Below are 22,042 nucleotides of genomic sequence, written 5' to 3' on the forward strand. Positions count from 1 at the left end.
TCAGAAAGTGGACTTGATCTCTCTATTAGAAACCTCAACTTGACCACTTGTCTGAGGATGATAAGGATTTGCTACCTTGTGCTTCACACCCTTCTTCTTGAGAAGTCCTTCAATCAGTTCGTTTATGAAGTGAGAGCCTCCATCACTGATCACAACCCTTGGGACTCCAAACCTAGGAAAAATGACACTCTTGAACATCTTGGTTACCACTTTAGCATCATTGTTGGGACTTGCAATGGCTTCCACCCACTTTGAAACATAATCAACAGCCACAAGGATGTATTTGTTGCCATGAGATGATGGGAACGGTCCGATGAAGTCAATACCCCACACATCAAACACTTCAACTTCAAGGATAGGATTATGTGGCATCTCATTCCTCTTGGTGATGTTTCCTCTTCTTTGGCATGAATGACACCTTAAAACAAAGTCTTGTGTATCCTTGAACATGTGTGGCCACCAGAACCCGGCTTGTAGCACCTTTGCAACAGTTTTGAAGGTTGCAAAGTGGCCTCCATAAGATGATCCATGACAGTGTGTAAGGATCCCTTCAACTTCTTCATTAGCAACCACTCTTCTGTAGAGTTGGTCCTTGCAGAGAATGTAGAGGTAAGGCTCATCCCAATAGTATATCTTCACATCCTTGTAGAACTTCTTCTTGGCATAGCCCACAAGATTTAAAGGTTCTCTTCCTGTGGCTAAGTAATTCACCAAATCAGCATACCAAGGTTCTTTCTCTTCAGTAGCTTTAACCTCTTCAAGCTTTCTACCAGTCTTACAAGCTGCCATTACTGCTCCAATAGCCATGATCTGCTCCTCTGGAAGCCCTTCATCAATAGGGACACCACATTCCACTTTCAGCCTTGACAAGTGATCAACTACACTATTTTCAACTCCTGGCTTGTCCCTAATCTCCAAATAAAACTCTTGGAGCAAAAGGATCCATCTCAAAAGCCTGGGTTTTGCATCTTTCTTGGCCAAAAGGTGTCTTAAAGCCGCATGATCAGTGTAGACAATGACTTTAAACCCCACCAAATAGCTTCTGAACTTCTCAAATGCAAATACAATGGCTAGCATCTCCTTCTCAGTTGTGGCATACTTCATCTGAGCATCATTCATGGTTTGGCTCGCATAGTAGATCACATGATTCTTGCCATTTTTCTTCTGGCCCAAGACAGCTCCCACAGCATAGTCACTAGCATCACACATGATCTCAAAGGGTAGACTCCAATCTGGTGGCTGGACAATGGGAGCATTTACAAGCTCATTCTTCAACTTCTTGAAAGCTTCTAGACATTCCTTACCAAAGAGAAAGATCTCTTCCTTACATAGCAGTCTAGGGAGTGGCCTGGCGATCTTGGAGAAGTCCTGAATGAACCTTCTATAGAAACCAGCATGCCCCAAGAAGCTCCTGATGTCTTTCACTGTCTTCGGGGGAGCCAAACTGACCATCACATCAATCTTTGCTTTGTCTACCTCTATCCCCTTCTCTGATATCTTGTGTCCAAGAACAATCCCTTCCTTAACCATGCACAAATTAGACAAACAAGCAGAAAACGAAGATCCGTAGACAGAGAAGTCATCCATAAACACCTCCACAACATCCTCAATAAGATCAGAGAAAATTGACATCATGCACCTTTGAAAGGTGGCTGGAGCATTGCACAGCCCAAATGGCATCCTTCGATAAGCAAAGGTACCATAGGGGCATGTGAATGTCGTTTTCTCTTGATCATTGGGATGTATGGGTATTTGGAAGAACCCTGAATACCCATCAAGAAAACAATAGAATGGATGATTTGCAAGTCTCTCAAGCATCTGATCAATAAATGGCAATGGAAAATGATCCTTTCTAGATGCAGAGTTTAATTTTCGGTAATTAATGCACATTCTATGTCCTGTGATGGTTCTTGTGGGTATTAATTCATCCTTATCATTTTTTACCACAGTGATCCCACCCTTCTTTGGAACCACATGCACAGGAGATACCCATTTAGAATCTGAAATAGGGTAAATCACACCAGCATCTAAGAGTTTAAGAATCTCCTTCTTTACAACATCCTTCAGGTTAGGATTTAACCTTCTTTGATGCTCGATAGAAGTCATTGATTCATCCTCAAGATGTATCCTATGCATTCACAAAGTAGGTGAAATCCCTTTGATATCATCAAGTGAGTAACCTATTGCTTTTCTAAATCTTTTAAGTGTCTTTAAAAGTTCAGCAAGCTCAGTTTCAGTAAGTCACTACTCACAATGACAGGATAAGTCTCATTAAGGAATGCATACCTTACACCATGGGGAAGTGGTTTAAGCTCCACCTTAGGTGCCTTAAGCTCGCTCCAGTCATCTTGCTGGGTGTTCTCTTGTTGAGTCACTGAAGCTACTTGATGGACCACTTGTGGCAGCTCTTCATACTGATCCTTACTCTCAAACCCCTTGTGTGAATCCAGCATCATCCCATAGGCAGTACTCTCCAGATTCTCAATCACTTCAGCCTCCTTCTCCACCGTCAAAGCATGCTGTAGAGGATCTTCTAGAGATAGCTCTTCAAGGAGTTCATCAGCCAGAGCATCCATCTCTTCAATGTAGAAGATTTGCCCTTGCATAGTTGGTTTCTTCATAATCTCCTTGATGTCAAAGTGGAGAATGTGCCTTTTACCCAAGTGGAGATCAATCTTGCCTTCTTTCACATTCACAATAGCTCCAGCTGTAGCTAAGAAAGGTCTCCCAAGGATTAAGGGAGCTTGAGCTTCTTCACCCATCTCAAGCACCACAAAATCTGTAGGGATTTCACAGTTTCCGACCATAAGAGGGAGGTCTTCCAAGATGCCAACAGGGTACTTCACGGAACGATCAGCCAACACCAATGAGAGTCTACACTTCTTGTACTGAGTGAAACCAAGCTTCTTTGCAACTGACAGAGGCATCAAGCTGACACTAGCTCCCAAATCGCAGAGACATCTCTCAAAAACCATAGGTCCAAGAGCACAAGGCAGTGTGACGCATCCTGGGTCCTCTAGTTTCTTTGGAACATCAAGTCTCTGGATGATGGCATTACACTCATGAGTGAGAATCATCATACCCTGCATCTCTTTCTTCTTTGCAGCTACATCATCTTTTAGGAACTTGCTGTATTGAGGAACCAGCATGAAAGCATCAATGATGGGCATTGTGATCTGAACTTCACTCATCTGCTTCTCAAACAGGGCTTTGTACTTCTCTAGCAGCTTCTTCTTGAACCTTCCAGGGAAGGGAAGTTTGGGCTCATAAGGAGAGGGAACAAAAGGATTCTCAGTTGCTGGAACAGCAGCTTGACCATCTTTCATTGTTTGCTTCTCTTCTCCCACCTTTCCTTTGCCTTTGGCTTCCACAATCTTCTCTAAGATCTCATCATTGATCTTCTCATCCACAATCACAACCTCATCATCAATGTTGATGGCTACCCCCCCCCCCCCCCCCACCTTGTTTCTCAGCATCCTTGGTGAGAGTTGGAGGAGGCAACTGCTTGCCACTCCTAAGGGTAACAGCCTTCATTGTTTCCTTGGGGTTTTGCTCAGATTTTCCAGGTAGAGAACCCTGCTGGCGATTTTGGTGAGTAGTCAGAGAAGCAAACTGGTTCTCCAAGGCCTTGAACTTGTTGTTGAGCTCATTGTAGCTACCATCAATCTTGTTGTGGAGATTCTTCAGCTCATATCCAACATGCTTCTCACTTCTAGTTTGAGACTCCAAGATTTGTTTCAGTAGAATATATGTGGTGCTGGCCTGAGGAGTAGAACTAGAAGGATGAGATTGCTGCTGAGAAGATTGGTTTCCTTTGTTGGGAAAACCAGGAGGAGGATTCTGCTGAGGCTGAGAGTTGCCTTGCTGGTTGTTCCTAGGCTGGTAACCATTCTGCTGGTTGTTTGGGTAAGATCGCTGTTGGTAATTGTTGTACTGAAAATTGGGCTCTTTCTTGTACCAACTACCATTGTTGTTGATGAAACATAGCTCTTCTTGACCTTCCAAACCTTCAACTTCATTAGCACCAGGGGGTGCTTCTTGGGCTGGGTTACCAACGAAGTTCAGCTGCTCTTGTGTAGCCTTATCAGCAATCAGAATGTCGATCTTATCCTGCAGAGCCTTTAACTCTTTTCTCGTCTGCTTATCATCAGTTCTATCTCCTCTGTCATGGTCTCCACTGTAGACTGCGTCACTCTTCACCATGTTGTCAACCAGCTCCTCTGCATCTGCTTCAGTTCTCCCCAAGAAGAACCCATTACTTGCAGTGTCCAATCTGGATCTGTACTTAGGAAGTGCACCCCTGTAGAAGGTGCTCAGCAAGCTCTCTTTGGAGAAACCATGGTGTGGACACTGAGCTTGGTAGCCCTTGAATCTCTCCCAAGCTTCACTGAAGCCTTCCAAGTTCTTGAAGTAGAGAAGAACTTCTCCAAGAATGCTCTCTTGCAGTCATCCCAGGTGGTGATGGAGTCACTAGATAGAGACTTCTCCCACTGACGTTCCTTATCTCCCAAAGAGAAAGGGAACAGCTTGAGTTTGAAGGCATCCTCAGACACACCATTGGTCTTTGACAAACCACAGTAGCTGTCACACTTGTCCAAGTGATCAAATGGGTCTTCTACAGCCAAGCCATGATACTTGTTGTTCTCGATCACGTTGAGGAGTCCTGGTTTGACCTCAAAGTTGTTAGCCTCCACAGCTAGGGCTCTGATGCCAAGCCTATGACCATTGATGATAGGACGGTCATAGGTACCAATCGGTCGAGCAGGTCGCGGAGGGTGCTGAGGGTTAACCCCTTGACCGTTTGCAGGTGGATCCATATCGATGTCCTGCTGAGCTCTTCTCTGTCTGGATATATGATATACCATGGATTTTACCCGTTTTTAACCATGGTATACTAGTATTTTATTATATATTTAATCTGTTTTCTAGCCTGTTAGGTATGTTTTCAGGTTCAGGAGCATTTCGTGAGAAAGTGATGTTTTTGGAGCATTTTGGAGTACAAGAGATGATACACCCGAGTTGACCATTCAAGACTAAGTCGGAAGTCAACATTGCGATTACAATCGATCGATACTCATCCTGAGTTGTCGATCGATGTAGCTGAGAAGATCCGCGTACTAGAAGATTATAATCGATCGATACACATTCAGTGTTGTCGATCGATATCGAGGACGAAATGGTTTAGCCGACTACTTCACCAAGACTTCACCAAATTACGAGATTGCCCCTGACGAGTTTTTAACCTAATGGAAATGCTTAAATACTCCTGCAAAGTCTTTTTGACGGCAAGTTTTGAAACCCTTTGAAGCTTGAAGCTTTTCACAACCAAAGCAGAGAGTGTGAGAGAGAGACTAGAGTTTTATTTGTTTGAGAGAGATTGGAGAGATTTCTCATCTCCTTTTGTATTTCTACTTTATTCTATCTATGCAATTCTTTCATCTATCTATTGTTATGAATTGTTTAGCTATGTCTGAGTAGTCTACTTGTTAGATCTAGGGTTTAAATAGGTTTGTGGGATTAGCCCCAAGCTATAATTGCTAAGTTGTGATACTCATCAAATGGATTGTACCCTATGCTTGTTTTAGAGTAGCTAACTAGAACATAGATCACTAGGATCTTAGATTATCTTGAATTATCCATTTGAGCGATGCATGTTTCCCGTTGAGAAGAACGACAGTTCCTCCTTGAGACCTCGCGGTCATATTCGGTTCGCGCCTAGGCAGATCTAGAAGCCGTCGATCGATACCCTACTGGTAAATCGATCGGCGCCGCGAAAGGTGTATCGCTCGATATCTCAAAAGGATATCGACCGACTCTTTTTCTGTGTCATCATGCGAAAGGTGTGGCCAGAGATCTAGATATTTTAACCAGTGATTCATTCACATATGTTAAGCGGCTGAGATCTATAGTATCATGCAAGCAACTTATTAAAGCATTTATAGAGATTATAATCTCCATTCCTGAATAGAAACCCTATGTCTAGCACTCTTTATCCCATTTAAACAACCCTTCATATTGTTAGTTAGAGCAACTACCTTGCTCATTTTAGGATTTGTTATTTTCATTTCTATCATATAAACCAACCTTGCCTAGGATTGATTAGTAGATTTTATTTAATTGGTTCCCTAGCTCCTCGTGATTCGATCCCTAAGTACTACAGCTGTACCTCTTATTTGAGAGAGTAAGCTCTACTGGGTAATTTGAGCACTATCAAATTTGGCGCCGTTGCCGGGGAGCTTTGATCGCCATTAGATTTAATCTTATTAATCTTAGGTTTTTCTTTTACCCCCTTTCTTATTTAATTTTTTTTCTTGTCTTTTCAGGTACATGCCCAGCAGTACCAGAAGCAACAAGGGAAATCAACTATTATTCTCAGAGGATCCTGCACACTTGGAACGCTCAATCCGCAAAGACCTACGCTCCGCATCGATCGACAGAACCGCATTACCGTCGACTGATACTCACGTTCAACAGTCGACCGACACTCCGACAGCACCGTCGACCGATACCGTTCACCGATCTACATCGATCGATACTTCTAACCGTATATCGATCGACACTACTCCGCGAAGCATGGTCGCGATTGTCATTCTCACGCAGGGCGAGAATGGAAACCTGTATGACCAAGATGGTCATCTGCGTAATGCAACAGGTCAGAAGCTAGATGCACAGGGAAACATAATCCCTGAAACTGAAGCTGAGGCTACAGGAGAAGCTCAAACACGATCGTTGGCAGACTATAACCGTCCAGACGAGTACTACACCAACAGATCAGCTATTCGACTTCCAGAGATTCAGAAGCCGAACTTCGAGCTCAAGCCTCAGTACTACTCTCTCGTGTCTCAGATACCTTATTCTGGGCAATCACACGAGCATCCTATGGACCATCTGGAGAGGTTCGAGGATCTTATCGCTGCTATTCGTATGGATGGAGTCCCCGAGGACTACCTACTCTGCAAGCTCTTCAAATACTCACTGATTGGAGAAGCTTCGCACTGGCTCAAGCAGCTACCTACAGGATCACTGACATCCTGGGCCGACATCAAAAACGCCTTCCTGCGTAATTTCTTTGATGAGGCACGCGCTGAAGACTTAAGGAGCAAAATAGCCACTTTCGCGCAAAAGCCTAGTGAGACTTTTAAAGACGCGTGGATCAGATTCAAGTTCTTCCAGCGAGACTGTCCACACCATGGATTCAATGAAGTGCAGCTGTTAAGCACTTTTTACAGAGGTATCGCCTTAAGGTATCAGATGGCTCTTGATACTGCTAGTGAGGGGAACTTCAACACTAGGAATCCAAGAGAGGCTGTGAGACTTATTGAGAACCTAGCCAACAGCAGCAGCACCAAGAACACTGACTCTGACAAGAAGAAATCGGTTGCAGCCATAGGTGAAGACCAGATGAATGAAGTCAGAACCAAGATAGATGCTTTACATGCATTTCTGGGACAACCAGTCTGCTCAGCTGAAGAAGGAGAGGCTAGAGAGGATGATACAGAGGAAGATGTGAACTACATTGGAGGTACTGGATTTCAGAGATATGGAAACCAGAGTGGAAACAGAAACTTTTTGGCAGTGGTCAGAAGAGTAACTACAACCAGAGTTCACAGTATCAGAAACCCTTCACCAACACAAGGAACTACGGCAACTCAGCTTACCAAAACCCACCGCCACCCACCCAAGAGAGTAAGTTTGATGCCATGATTGATAGAGTTCTGGAAGGTCAGCAGAAGCTTACAGTAGACTTCAATGGGAAGATTGATTCTGTCTTTAACAATCTGACCACGAGGATAGATACCATCTGCACTCAAGTTAAGAAACTTGAGACACAGATTGTCCAGACTGAAGACTCTATCAGGAGGATTGGAACTTCTAAGGAAGTAGGGGAAGGAAATAGGAAACACCACGTCAATGCTATCATAGATGATGATTTCTGGCAAGTGGTGAAACAGGAGAAGCTACAAGAAGGAGACTTTGAAGTGGAAAGTTCGCTAAGTCTCGGTGGATCGCAATGGTGTCGATCGACACCAACTAGTCCACATCGATCGACATCGACGATGTCTTTTCCGGACACGCTTGCAGACTGCAACGCGGTTAGGATTTTGACACATGCTGAGTTCGCGGCTTCTCATCCATACCCACCCACCCACACCTACGAAGATATCGACCGACGAGACGAGCCACTCGCGATCGACACAATGAAGAGAACGTATCGATCGATCCTATTCTCCACCTATCGATCGACACGCACCTCTCATATACCGAGTGCAACTACCATCGATAGACAGCAACCGAATCAATGCACTCAGACCCACACCGAAACCACAAGCTATCCCTACCGAAATAACTAGTAACCCTTCAGACACTACACCTACATCAGAGGGAACTGAAGGAAGAAGGTTAAGGAGTCGGAAGGAGAAGATTCCTAAGAACCTTAAGAGGGAAGCTAATGAAAAGGAGATTGATGGTTTCACTAAGAGAGTTATCGGAATCCCACCAGAGAAACCTTTTGAGGAGGTTTATTTCACAAAGAGATTGTGGATGTTCTTCAGAGAAACAAGGGAGACTGAAACTGACATTAGGAGAAGGTTTGACAACGTCAGAGAAGAGATGAGGAAAAGGATTACTTTGCTAAAGAAGAGTGATCCTGGGAAGTTTGCAATACCCTGTGTGGTACAAGGTATTGAATTTCCTCACGCACTATGTGACACTGGTTCATCAGTCAGCATCTTACCAAAGGTCATGGCAGACCATCTGGGCCTGCAAGTAGAGCCCTCACCACAGATCTTTACTTTCGTGGATTACTCTCAGAGAAACTCTGGAGGCTTCATCAAAGACCTAGAGGTACACATTGGTGATGCTATCGTCCCTGTGGATTTTCATGTCCTAGACATCAAGCTAAATTGGAACTCTTCCCTCTTACTTGGAAGAGCATTTATGGCTACAGTAGGAGCCATATGTGACATGAAGACCAACAGGATGTGCTTGACTATGATAGATCCAGATATCCACTACGACCCTGTCAAGCTTGACAAACCACCAGCCAAATTAGTGGTACAGGAAGATGATACTGGTATCATCGCAGTTTGTCATTGTGAAGTTGAGTACGAGACAGAGTACTCGGGATCGATCGACAGTACTTTGACGTCATCGATCGACACATTCAAGTCAGAGGAGATCGACAACAACTATGGATTATCGATCGACAGAGACCCACCGGATGATAAACTCGATCTACCAGATCATTGCTACCCGAATTTCGCCATCCCACCCAACCGAAAGGAAGATGATTACTCAATAAGGAGTTGGGCAGATAGCGGATTTCATGAGAGTTTTGAAGTAGACACAGCCACCTCTTTCCACAGTGGAGACCACAGTGAAGAATATGATGAAGACTATTGGGAAGAGAGAGCTTGGGAAATCTACTTGGAGAATGACAGATTTGCACCACAATCGATCGACAACAAACGTCCATCATCGATCGATTATCTACTTCATCCAGCAAAACGACATCGTCCATCGATCGACATTGCCAGTATAATATCGATCGATATTAACCCGGACGACTTAAAGGACAAAATCGGAATTTCACCGATTAGGGCAACACATGGGTATAAAAGGTTGACAACTCAAGCCACGAAAATTCAAAACTTTTCACCTTCTACCCAGCAGCTTCCAGCATTCAGAGTTTCATCAATGGAAGACTGCAACAACATGTTCAATCGATCCAACCGTGCAGCTAGACGTGCACCATCGACCGCCACCACCACACACCCATCGATCGACACCTTCAACAGAGCTCAACCGAGATCTCATGAACCTTATGACATCAGGAATGTTTCACTAACACCTGATGAATTTGGAATTTTCAGGGACACAGATGGCTATGCAAGAGCTATGGATGGAAGAGTTCTGCACATAACCAGAGAGGACATAGCAGACATCCTCCAAGTTGCCAATGGACCAGAAAACCTGTTCACACAGCAACGTAGCCATCCAAACATCCTACAACACGTCCAGGACAACCAAACACCAACACAAGGGAGGATCAAGTTCCTCAACACTTCGGTCCACCTCGACATTCACAATCGATCGACATCGTTTCAACACCGTCGATCGACGGCCGATATCCAGGTTCGATCGACAAACCGAGAGTCCGATCGCCCGACAGACGACTGGAGTTTGGACGACGTGCCTTCACTACCGATGGATCCAGGAGATTCAAGTTGGAAGCTAAGGATGAATATGGTGTCTACAGAGATGAGTTTGGCTATGCTAGAGGAGTTGATGGTGAGATCATCCATGTTACCAAGGAACAAGTAAAGAGACTTTTGGATAGAGCATCCCTTTTTCACAAAGGCTGCTTACAACTTCCAATACACACACGCCCTTCCCACGCATACACACCACCAGTGCCCTACAGTACAGAGGAGGTGGATGATATGGTGACTGATGTGTGGAGAGCTCAGGCGCACCTTGAGGCAAACATGCGCACATTGGTGGAAGACACTTTCCAGCCTTTGGATGTCAGTTACAAAGACTTACAGAATGATATGGCTGAGATAAGAGTGGAGCTTGGAAACATATTAACCACGCTTGAGAAAGAGGCTACGCCACCTGTATCGACCGACAGAGTACCTGTACCATCGATCGACATCGGCAAGACTACATCCATGGACCGACCGGAATGTTCATCACCTAAGAAAGATGAATGGGAGGTTGCTTACATATATACACGGATTGGAGACGTCTACAGCCCTCTCAACAACAATGTCGAATGGTTAAGCAAGAGGATCGATCTACTACAGAGAGAGTTGGACACAATTCGCCTGAATGACAAAGCTAAGCTTGCCACTTTTTCATCGATCGACACATATACTTCATCATCGATCGACAAAAGGTTCGCAGAACTGAAAGATAGGATGAAAGCGTATGAAAGAAAACATGAACTCTTTAGTTCCCCTATCCTGCGATGCCAACACACAATGTCACGGCAGCTGGACAAGTTAGAAAGAGACATGAGCATTGTTCAAGCTTATATTGATCTCCGTGACAGCTACGAAGCATCGATCGACAGGCCTCGACCAACATCGATCGACACCGAACCACCACCAGCCAAGAGAGTATGCACTCCAGCAGCAGTTGATGAACTTAAACTTGAGCTGTATGAGGCTATGGATGCTATGGAAAGAAGACTCAACGGGACCTGTGATACTATTGACTACACTGTTAACGAGAGGGTTAAGAGCCTCTGCAGAACTACTCGCCACATGAAGGGCAATATACGTGCTCTGCAGTACCAAGGACAATGTTCACAATCGATCGACACAAGGGATTCTGAGTCGACCGACAGACCCGTCAGCGAAGTGACCGACGCGCATCTCGTAGCATCGATCGACACTGAGTCTTTAGCAGACCGAGATCAGTTTATTATGGACAGGATCGATGCATTACAGAGTGAACTAAAGTTATTGTCCGTACACACCTACCAGACCATTGACAAGGAAGTTGACAAAATCGAATACATCGAGAATTCTGTGAGGAAACTTCAAGATACAGTCCTCCAGATAGATAAGAAGCAACTACGAGCAGACGATGCCACAAGAAGCTTCGTCGCCACATAGTTCAACAGTAGGAGACACAAGATTGATGATTACTGTCCGGCAATCAACAGTTTTTGCACCCCATGAGTCACTCACCTACCACAGTCAAGCTAAATGACTATAACCAAGCGCTGAGTGGGAGGCAACCCACTATTAGGTTTTCTTTTTCTTTATTTTATTTTATTTTTCTTTTTGATTTTATTTTTCGACTTTATTTTGCAGTTTTTCTTAGATCCAAGTAGAATGATAATTCCATCGACCGACATTCACCATTTATATCGCTCGACACCACATGACCATTACTAACGATCGACGTATACCACTACGAATCGATCGACATCTTGTCGATCAGGTTTATTCATTCTAACTTGTTTTATTTATTTACCTCACCACCGGATGTTACACTGGGACAGTGTAATTTAAGTCTGGGGGGGGGGAGTTTACTAATATGTGTTTTTTATTTTGGTTTTTATTAAAATGTTTTTCAAAATTATTTTTCGCATAAAGTATTAAATAGGAACATTGATATGGATTATTATTTGATTGTCTGACCACTCTTTAGCACCATTCTAGATTACTAATTGCAGTTAGTACTAAAGATGCTACAGTGGATCAACTTGCTATCTATATTCACTAGCTAAGATTGTTTGAAGGAACCAAAGCTGACCTCCAACACTAATACTGACTTATTTGATTGTCTTGGGGCTTGGATATCACTCGATCGGAATCCTCTTACAAGTCTGGAAGGTAAAAAGTCTGTGTGTTTCTGGTTCCCTTCCTTCGCTCTCTTCGGCATCTCGAGATCTAAATTTATGTTATCAAAGATTGAAATGATTTCTTGAGAAGCAGAGGGGTAGGAGTGTCTCTTGCAACCCCAGTATTCTAAATCTCAAGAATGATCACAGATTGTGGAAACGAAGGGTAGGAGTGATTCCTGCGACCCCAATATTCGCTACACTTTGTCAAAAATGTATGAGTTACAATGCAAATGTCAATGAGATGGACTAGATGACCTATGTGGCATCGAAACCTGTTGAAATTGAAACTAATAAGAGATTCAGTGAAGAGAGAAGAGGGGAGAAAGGAATCAGAGAAGACTACCTGTGTGTTCAGATACTTGTTTGAGTTGAATCCATGTGTTCTTTGATCGATAATCCCAAGGTAAAGCCTGCACTTTATTTTATGTTAAGAAATGAGGTTAGTAGAGGGAAATGTCATATGAGAATTGCTAAGTTGTTGAATAGATGAGTTTAGTTGCTAAGCTAGGATAAGGCATGATGAACTTCTGTGATTAGGATTTTAGACATGAATTGCAAACCATATAGTGATGACTTCAATATATTGAATCCTTGAGTTCCTGCTATTTCCAAACCTTTTCCAAAGACTACTGTTTTTGCTTGAGGACAAGCAAAGGAGTAAGTCTGGGGGAGTTGATATACAATGGATTTTACCCGTTTTTAACCATGGTATACTAGTATTTTATTATATATTTAATCTGTTTTCTAGCATGTTAGGTATGTTTTCAGGTTCAGGAGCATTTCGTGAGAAAGTGATGTTTTTGGAGCATTTTGGAGTACAAGAGATGATACACCCGAGTTGACCATTCAAGACTAAGTCGGAAGTCAACATTGCGATTACAATCGATCGATACTCATCCTGAGTTGTCGATCGATGTAGCTGAGAAGATCCGCATACTAGAAGATTATAATCGATCGATACACATTCAGTGTTGTCGATCGATATCGAGGACGAAATGGTTTAGCCGACTACTTCACCAAGACTTCACCAAATTACGAGATTGCCCCTGACGAGTTTTTAACCTAATGGAAATGCTTAAATACTCCTGCAAAGTCTTTTTAACAGCAAGTTTTGAAACCCTTTGAAGCTTGAAGCTTTTCACAACCAAAGCAGAGAGTGTGAGAGAGAGACTAGAGTTTTATTTGTTTGAGAGAGATTGGAGAGATTTCTCATCTCCTTTTGTATTTCTACTTTATTCTATCTATGCAATTCTTTCATCTATCTATTGTTATGAATTGTTTAGCTATGTCTAAGTAGTCTACTTGTTAGATCTAGGGTTTAAATAGGTTTGTGGGATTAGCCCCAAGCTATAATTGCTAAGTTGTGATACTCATCAAATGGGTTGCACCCTATGCTTGTTTTAGAGTAGCTAGAACATAGAACACTAGGATCTTAGATTATCTTGAATTATCCATTTGAGCGATGCCTGTTTCCCGTTGAGAAGAACGACAGTTCCTCCTTGAGACCTCGCGGTCATATTCGGTTCGCGCCTATGCAGATCTAGAAGCCGTCGATCGATACCCTACTGGTAAATCGATCGGCGCCGCGAAAGGTGTATCGCTTGATATCTCAAAAGGATATCGACCGACTCTTTTTCTGTGTCATCATGCGAAAGGTGTGGCCAGAGATCCAGATATTTTAACCAGTGATTCATTCACATATGTTAAGCGGCTGAGATCTATAGTATCATGCAAGCAACTTATTAAAGCATTTATAGAGATTATAATCTCCATTCCTGAATAGAAACCCTATGTCTAGCACTCTTTATCCCATTTAAACAACCCTTCATATTGTTAGTTAGAGCAACTACCTTGCTCATTTTAGGATTTGTTATTTTCATTTCTATCATATAAACCAACCTTGCCTAGGATTGATTAGTAGATTTTATTTAATTGGTTCCCTAGCTCCTCGTGATTCGATCCCTAAGTACTACAGCTGTACCTCTTATTTGAGAGAGTAAGCTCTACTGGGTAATTTGAGCACTATAAATATACCCCTTTCAAGTGCTCTGATGTCAGGTACAATTGGAACTAGGTTTGATGTGCCTTTTGCTCCTCAAGTTCATACACCTGAAGCAAGTGACTAAATCTCAATGTTTAAATCTACTCGGAATTTGGCAACGGCGCCAATTTGATGCTAAGAGTTTCAAGGCTCTTAAAACAAATGTTGTAATATGAGTGAAATGTCGAACCAATTCCAAGGGATTCAAAGCACCAAGAATGCAAGTACTTCCTTAATCTAAGTGCAATCGATGATTTGATGATTTCTAGAACTAAGAGTGCAATAACTAAACAATAAAATAGTAAATCAAAGAACTTTCTTTTATGAGAAAGAAAAACTCATGGGTATAGGAATTTAGACCTTGGGTGATCAAGTTTCGAACTAAGGATGGCAACAGTCAATCAAACTAAACAACCTTAAGCTTAGACGCAATCCTAAACAAACTCTATGTCTAGATGAATGCTCATTTGCTAACATATTTCAGACATCAAATGTCTTTGGCTGAATAATATAAAAGCAATCATTAACAACAAGTCTATTGGCTATCTTAACACCCTTAACAACAAATGTCTTTGGTAAAGTGTGTTAAGAGCTTAGGAGAGTTGACTCAGACATATCATCGAACACCTTGTGGGTGGGAGATGTCTAAAGATCAACTTTTGAGACGCCAACTCAATAGATGCATTATGAATACTCTCCTAGGTAAGGAATAAGGTTTGATTTTTACTAAAACATCCTAGAACTAACTTAATCAACCTAAACCTTCCTAACCCATGAATCCTATGGAGGATTACTCACTAAGGTTCATGATCATTCTTAAACCTATTTGAGGTTTCAGATTGATCATCAACAAAATAAGAAATCAATAAGATAAACAACAAGAACAATCGAATCAATGATCAAAAGAGATCAAGAACTTTCAATGGAATGATGTTTACCAAGTAACCAAAGATAATCTGCATGGTGGCTACAAAATGATAACTTAAACATAGGTTTAGAGTGTGTAAATCGTAGAGGGCAAAATAGTAATTCAACATAAAACACGGTGCACAGCGGCTTAATGACATGCCACTATGCCGCTGTGGGTAACAAGGCCGCTGGGTCTCGCTGTGGAGCGGCATCCTGACTCATGGCCTCAAGGTCGCTGTGCCCAAAAGCCGCTGGGACACTTAGCCTCGTTTTCTCCATGATTGTAACGTGGCGGCTTCAGGAACCGCTGCGGGAGACCGATTGAGAGTACGCAATTTATTGTCCAAAACTTGGTTTCGCAGCGGCATAATGACAACGTGACTCAAGGCCGCTGTGGATGCAAAAGGCCGCTGCAACACTTAGAGAAATAGGCACACGAGCTGGACCATCACTCTTGCCTCCAAAACACCTCTCAAATCTTCCATGATCACCATGTTGCATCTCCAACACCTGATAAAGACATGTGCAATGAAATGCATCCTAGATATGCCTAGATGATGCCTCAGATGATCAAAATGCACACTAATGAATGGTTAAAACAATGCAAATAAGCAAGATATCACCTTCAAAGAGATGAGAATTTCTGTTTTTCCAAATGCTTCAAATGATCCAGGGGCCAGCTCTACTAATATTCGAGGGAATAGAGAGGTTCTCTCTTGATTTCAGCACATAGAATATATTCGAGTAGACTGAGGAAGGAGAAAAACCTGAGATTAGATGCGAGAAATTACTGATAGCCCAATATTGTCTAGCCAGGGTGCAAGTGAAAAGCACGTGGTTTATAGATTCTCCTTCCAAACTGCATACTTGGCATCTAGAGTCTACTTTCATTCCTCTTGCCATAAGATTGTCAATCACCGTTAGAGATCCACTAACCGCTTTCCATAGGAAGATTTTGATTTTTGGTACTGTATCCAGTGTCCAAATGAAGTCTTTGATTCCATTGAGCGATGGAAGTATAGATCCTACTGCAAAAGCTTATTTGTTTGCTAATTTTTCCACAAACCAGTATCATGATCTGACTGAATATGCTCCAGTTCTTGTGTGATTCCAGCAGAAAAAATCTTCTGAAGATATGACTAGTTTGATCTTGATGATGATTGCAATATCTTGAGGGTAAAAGAGATCCTTAAGCTTGTCCATATCCCATAAATGAGAATTTGGTATCAAAAGATCTTTTACTCTAAGATTTAAATCAATCAAGACGTTTTTATTAGCGGAATGCGCATTCTAACACCATCAGCAAGGCAAGGGGTAGACCAAACATGGGTTGATTCACCATTTCCAATCATATGTAGTAAGCCCTTGATTAAAAGATTCATACCATGAATAATATTACGCCAAGCAAACGAGGGCCTTTTACCTAATTTGGCCGAGAGGAAATCACCATTGGGAAAGTATCTTCTCTTTAAAAAGTTTCCAAACAGAGATTATTGATCATGAAGAATCCTCCACGCTTGCTTAGCTAAAGCTTGATTAAATGTTTCAAGATCTTTCAACCCCATTCCTCCAAGATGTTTAGGCACACAGAGCTTGTCCCAACTCAACCAATGAATTTTCCCTTTATCCTCAGAAGATCTCCACCAAAACGCCACCATAGCTGATGTTAGGTCATTACAAGTTGTCTTAGGGAGCTTAAAACAACTCATGGCATAGATCGGCATTGCCATAGCCACTGATTTTAAGATGATCTCCTTGCAAGCTTGAGAAAAGAGTCTTGTGTACCATCCAGACATTCTCCCTTTCATTTTTTCTTGAATATAGGCAAGCATCTCAACTTTTGATCCACTAAAACATTTTGGGAGACCAAGATAGGTACCTGCCCCTCCTTCAGCAAACATCCCGAGCATGTTTTGGATTTGATTCTTCAAGTCTTGATTAACCTTCTTTCCAAACGTTAGAGAAGATTTGTTGAGATTAATTAATTGTCCAGTAGCATCACCATATTTCTGTAGAACCTCTTGGAATTGTGATATATCAGCTTTGAAGAGAAAAGAGACTGTCGTCCGCAAAAAAACAGATGGTGAACTGCTGGTCCTTCTGGAGAGAACTGAATACCATTGATCAAACCGCTTGCAGCTTTCTGGTTCAAGAGAAATGAGAGACCTTCAGCACAGAGGACAAAGAGAAATGATGATAAGGGATCATCTTGCCTGATTCCTCGTTCCGGAGAGATATATCCATGGGATTGTCCGTTGATGAGAACTGAAGATTGCACAGACGAAACACACGCCATGATCCACTTTACCCAAACTTTTTGATATCCTATGGATTAGAGAAGCATCTAAAGATATTTCCACTCAACCCTATCAAAAGCCTTCGACATATCAGTTTTTGCAATCATAAAATTCTCAAATATTTCCTCCTTAGTGTTGAGACTGTGAACAGCTTCATGAGCTAAGATTATATTATCTGATATGAGGCTATTGGAGACAAAGGCAGACTGATTTGTTGAGACGATATCCGGAAGTAGATTCTGAAGTCGGGAAGCCAAGATTTTAGAAATGGTCTTGTACATTACAGTACACAAACTGACTGGCCTCAAGTCTGACATCAGTGTAGAATTTGGCTTCTGAGGAATTAAGCAGATTTGAGTGTAGTTCCATTCTTCTGGCATGATTCCAGAGTCAAAGGAGTTGATTACTTCCTTGGTAAGTTAATCTCCTACTGTGTCCCAATAATGTTGAAAGAAAAAACCAGTCATTACATCTACTCCTGGTGCACTTTCTCCTTTAATGAAAAACACATCATTCTTCACTTCTTCAGGTGTAATGTTTTTGATAAGACCAATATTCATTCTCTCCGTTACTCTGGATGGGAAACCTCTCAGAATTTCAGAATAATCTTCAGTGTTGGAAGAACTGAAGAGTTCCTGAAAATAGTTAAGCGCCACTTGTGCATTCGAAGCTTCAGAACGATGAGCAACACCATTAGGATCAATAAGTTTCACCACCTCATTTCTTGATCTCGAAGCTTTGACAGCAGCATGAAAGATTTTTGTGTTACAATCACCATGGATAATCCAATCGTCCTTGCTTTTCTGTTTCCGTAAATTTTCTTCATCTTGATAAGTTTTCAAGAGATCACTTGACGATTGCTCCACTTCTAGATCATTTTAAAGCTTGACAATCCTTTCCTTTGATTAGCTTGGTTATCCTTTTCCATTTGCTTAGAGCCTTTCTACAATGCCGCAACCTTAACGAAACAGAATCATACTGATTCTTAAGATTTTGATTCCAAGCAATATGAATGGCTTCTTTAACTAGAGGCTTATGAAGCATTCTTCTGTCAAATCTAAAGTATCCTCGATAAGAGTCTTATGAAGCTGTGAGCTTGATCAGAACAGGCCTGTGATCAGATCCCTTTTTGGCTAGAAAAGGTTGATTAGAAGCAGGAAAATTCTTAAACCAATCCGAGTTACCAAAGGCTCTATCAAGTTTACTTTGAAACCGTAACTTCTTCCTTCTTCTTCCCCAAGTAAAATTGTTCCATGTACTAGATAGTTCAGTCATACCACAATCATGAAGCATATCCGAGAAGGGTTGAAAGGATGCTTCACTTCTACTTGGACCACCAATTTTTTCCGAGTTGTTAAGAATCTCACTAAAGTCACCAACCATGCACCATTAACTCCTTCTATTTACACCCAGGCGCATCAATCTTTCCCACACAAAATGTCTATATTTAATATTAGGATTACCATAAACACACAAGAGAAAATACTTCTTTTCATCCATCTTGATATTAACATCCAAAAGGTTCTTATCATAATACAAGAGTTCCACATCTACACTGCTTTTCCAAAATAAAGCTAACCAACCATGCACCAGCAACTCATTCTATTTACACCCTGGCGCATCAATCTTTCCTACACCAAATGTCTATATTTAATATTAGGATTACCATAAACACACGAGAGAAAATACTGCTTATCACCCATCTTGATATTAACATCCAAAAGATTCTTATCATAATACAAGAATTCCACATCTACATTGCTTTTCCAAAATAAAGCTAACCACCCCCCCCCCCCCCCCACGTATTTACAGGGTTAACAGTGAAGACATGATCATACCCAAGCCAAACTTTAAGATCTTCCATAGTGTTTCTACCGTTCATAGTTTCCATATAAAATAAAATCTCAGGGAAGTACATACGTCGTAATTCCATGAGACGTTGAACTGGCAGGTCCTGAGGCCGCCCCACTCCCTGGCAGTTCCAACTAAGAAGACTCATTACGCTTTGGACGGTCCCTCCTTTGGGACCATCTCTGACGCTTTCAGCTTTGTAGGCTTGGGAGCATCCACCGCTTCATCTTCTGTTTTCCTTTTGAGAGGCAACTTGTCCTTGTCTTTAGAGCTCTGAGATCCTTCACCAGTAGCAATAGTTTTATTCTTGGCTTGATCTTGTGCATTTCTCTTGTATTTTCCTGGTCGTTTCCTCGCCATACCTCGCACATTAGAAGTTCTGGTAGTTTCAATCACAAATAAGTTGGACTAAGAAACCGTGAACTTTTAATGTTATAAGGAGTCAATGAGGTTAGAGACTGAGGCCTACCATGTTCTTGCGACTGAACATTTGAAGAACAACCAGCAGAGATTGCCGCAGACATGAGTTTAGGACCCCGGTCTCCATGAGATGTAGGTTGTGACGAGGAATCTGTATAATATCCAAAGATGATTCCTTTACCCTTGTTCAGATCGTTGGTAATGATCGGAGGAGGAATTAGCTGAAGGATAGCATTTTGAGAGACTGGATCATTCTCTGCTTCCTTAACTAATGAGATGATTATTTGCTCTTTAGTACTTCTATCTTCACCATTAGTAGAAAGCAAATAATTCCTCATTTCCGGCAACACTTCTGGGGCAATACGAGATTTTCCAGAGATAGGATGAATCCCGACTTAATCATCATTTAAAACACCAAACAATGGGTATGTTTCAGAGAGAGCACCTTGTCCTCTAGGTCTTGCAGAGGTGGAGCTGGAAGTAGACTGAGGATCGACATTCATATGGTTTCTGACACGAAAGGGGCATCGATCACTTGCATGCGTCAATCTTTGACAGAGAAAGCATATTTTCTTAACTTTCTCATAGTGAAAGTAGACAGTGTGTTGGTAGCCACCACGAAGAGTGTGAAACTTACTAAGGGGTTTTGAGACATTGAGAATGATTTTTACCCGAACGAAGTCACGTCTCTGAGATTTCGTCGGATCAAACACTACTGTATCAACATGTCCGATGAGCTCGCCGATTGCCGTAATCGCGATTTCTGTGTAATGATTCACCAATATATTCTTGATTTGGACCCAGATCGGAACATGCTGAAGGTAATCTGGCGGAGGATTTTCAACCCATCTATCAATCGCAAGCCCCCATTCATTATAGGTCTACATGCCCTTTTCCAGAACTTCTTCTAAATCATATGCATAATTAAAGATGAATTGGAATCTTTCATTAGTAAGAGAGACACCTCTAACTCTGTTTTGCTTCTGCCACTTCCTTGGCATGTCTAGGATCAGACTTTCCATCTTTTGATGCTGAGGATTGAGGAGGCGACCAATAAGACTATTCGCATTTCTTTCACAAGAGTAGTACTGAGGGAGATCCAGCATATCAAAAGGAACATCTTCCTCTTCTTGTAAAGAAAGAGCAAGCATGGCGTTATCCATTTCAGATGACATCTTTAAGAGGAGAAAATAAGGAGTTGCTAAAAAAAAGAGGAGAAAATAAGACTAAGATCTAAAAGCGGAAGATTTTGATTGAAAAAGATAGATCGGGAAAAAGAACAGAGGGCGGAATAAACAAAGCTCAAAAGAAAGAGTCCAGAGCTCTAGAGAGAGAAACCCCACACGACCAAAATACATGGATATATGTGTGTAAATCGTAGCAAAAAGCTATGAAGTTGCTACGAAATAAAATATGGCGAAAAAGACAAAGTTCAGTCACATTTATTTTCATAATAGTAATTTAGTTACGATTTTGTTACGAATATTTTGTGCTAAGGATGCCAAAAATAAAACATGGCTAAAATGTAGCTAATTTACATAAAAACATATTTTCCTTACTAAGGTTTACTCACAAATATTTTCTTGGCTGATTTTTAAAATATCTTTTTGTCACGTTTTAGTCACATAATTAACTGTGATTATTTTATAAATAGTCACGCAGTGCTACGATTTTCCACGATTTTTGTAGCTATTTTAAACTCCTAAACTCTAAACACAAACTCTGAAACTTTAATTTTTTTCATACTACAGCCTCAATCTTAAGCGTAAATTCAGTTCTAATATTCTTAGAATTTAATTTCTAATCTTAAACCTTAAACTCTCATATTAAACCATACTTCAAACTATGTACCCTAAACTCTAACAAAAAAATATATAATGTAAGCATACTCTAACCTCAAATCTGAAACTTACTCTTAAAATTTAATCTCAAATCTTAAGTTTAAACCTAAAAACTATACTCCAGCCCCTAAACTATAAACTAAATCTTGTACTCCAATTCCTAAATCTAAACACCAAATCCAACATTTTATAAACTCAAACACTAAATCTTAAATCGACACAAATTTTATATTTTTTAATTTTAATCTAAAATAATACCCAAATCCCATATTTCAAATTAATTTCTTATATCATAACACACAAAAGTGTAAATATTAAATAT

General features: G+C 41.4%; 1 protein-coding gene and 1 pseudogene across 1 annotated transcript; one reads left to right on the forward strand and one right to left on the reverse strand.

Moving 5' to 3' along the window:
- On the reverse strand, nt 1-4,865 carry LOC130497423 (uncharacterized). Its single transcript, XM_056990201.1, is given in 8 exon segments — nt 1-418; nt 554-735; nt 796-2,243; nt 2,246-2,840; nt 2,937-3,129; nt 3,205-3,439; nt 3,510-4,300; nt 4,525-4,865. Coding segments are annotated over 8 exon segments (4,203 nt in total).
- LOC130497961 (small nucleolar RNA R71) lies at nt 4,334-4,434 on the forward strand (annotated as a pseudogene).
- Nucleotides 4,866-22,042: the final 17,177 nt, after the last annotated feature.

This window comes from Raphanus sativus, chromosome 1 (genome assembly GCF_000801105.2).
Source record: "Raphanus sativus cultivar WK10039 chromosome 1, ASM80110v3, whole genome shotgun sequence".
NCBI classification, from domain to species: domain Eukaryota; kingdom Viridiplantae; phylum Streptophyta; class Magnoliopsida; order Brassicales; family Brassicaceae; genus Raphanus; species Raphanus sativus.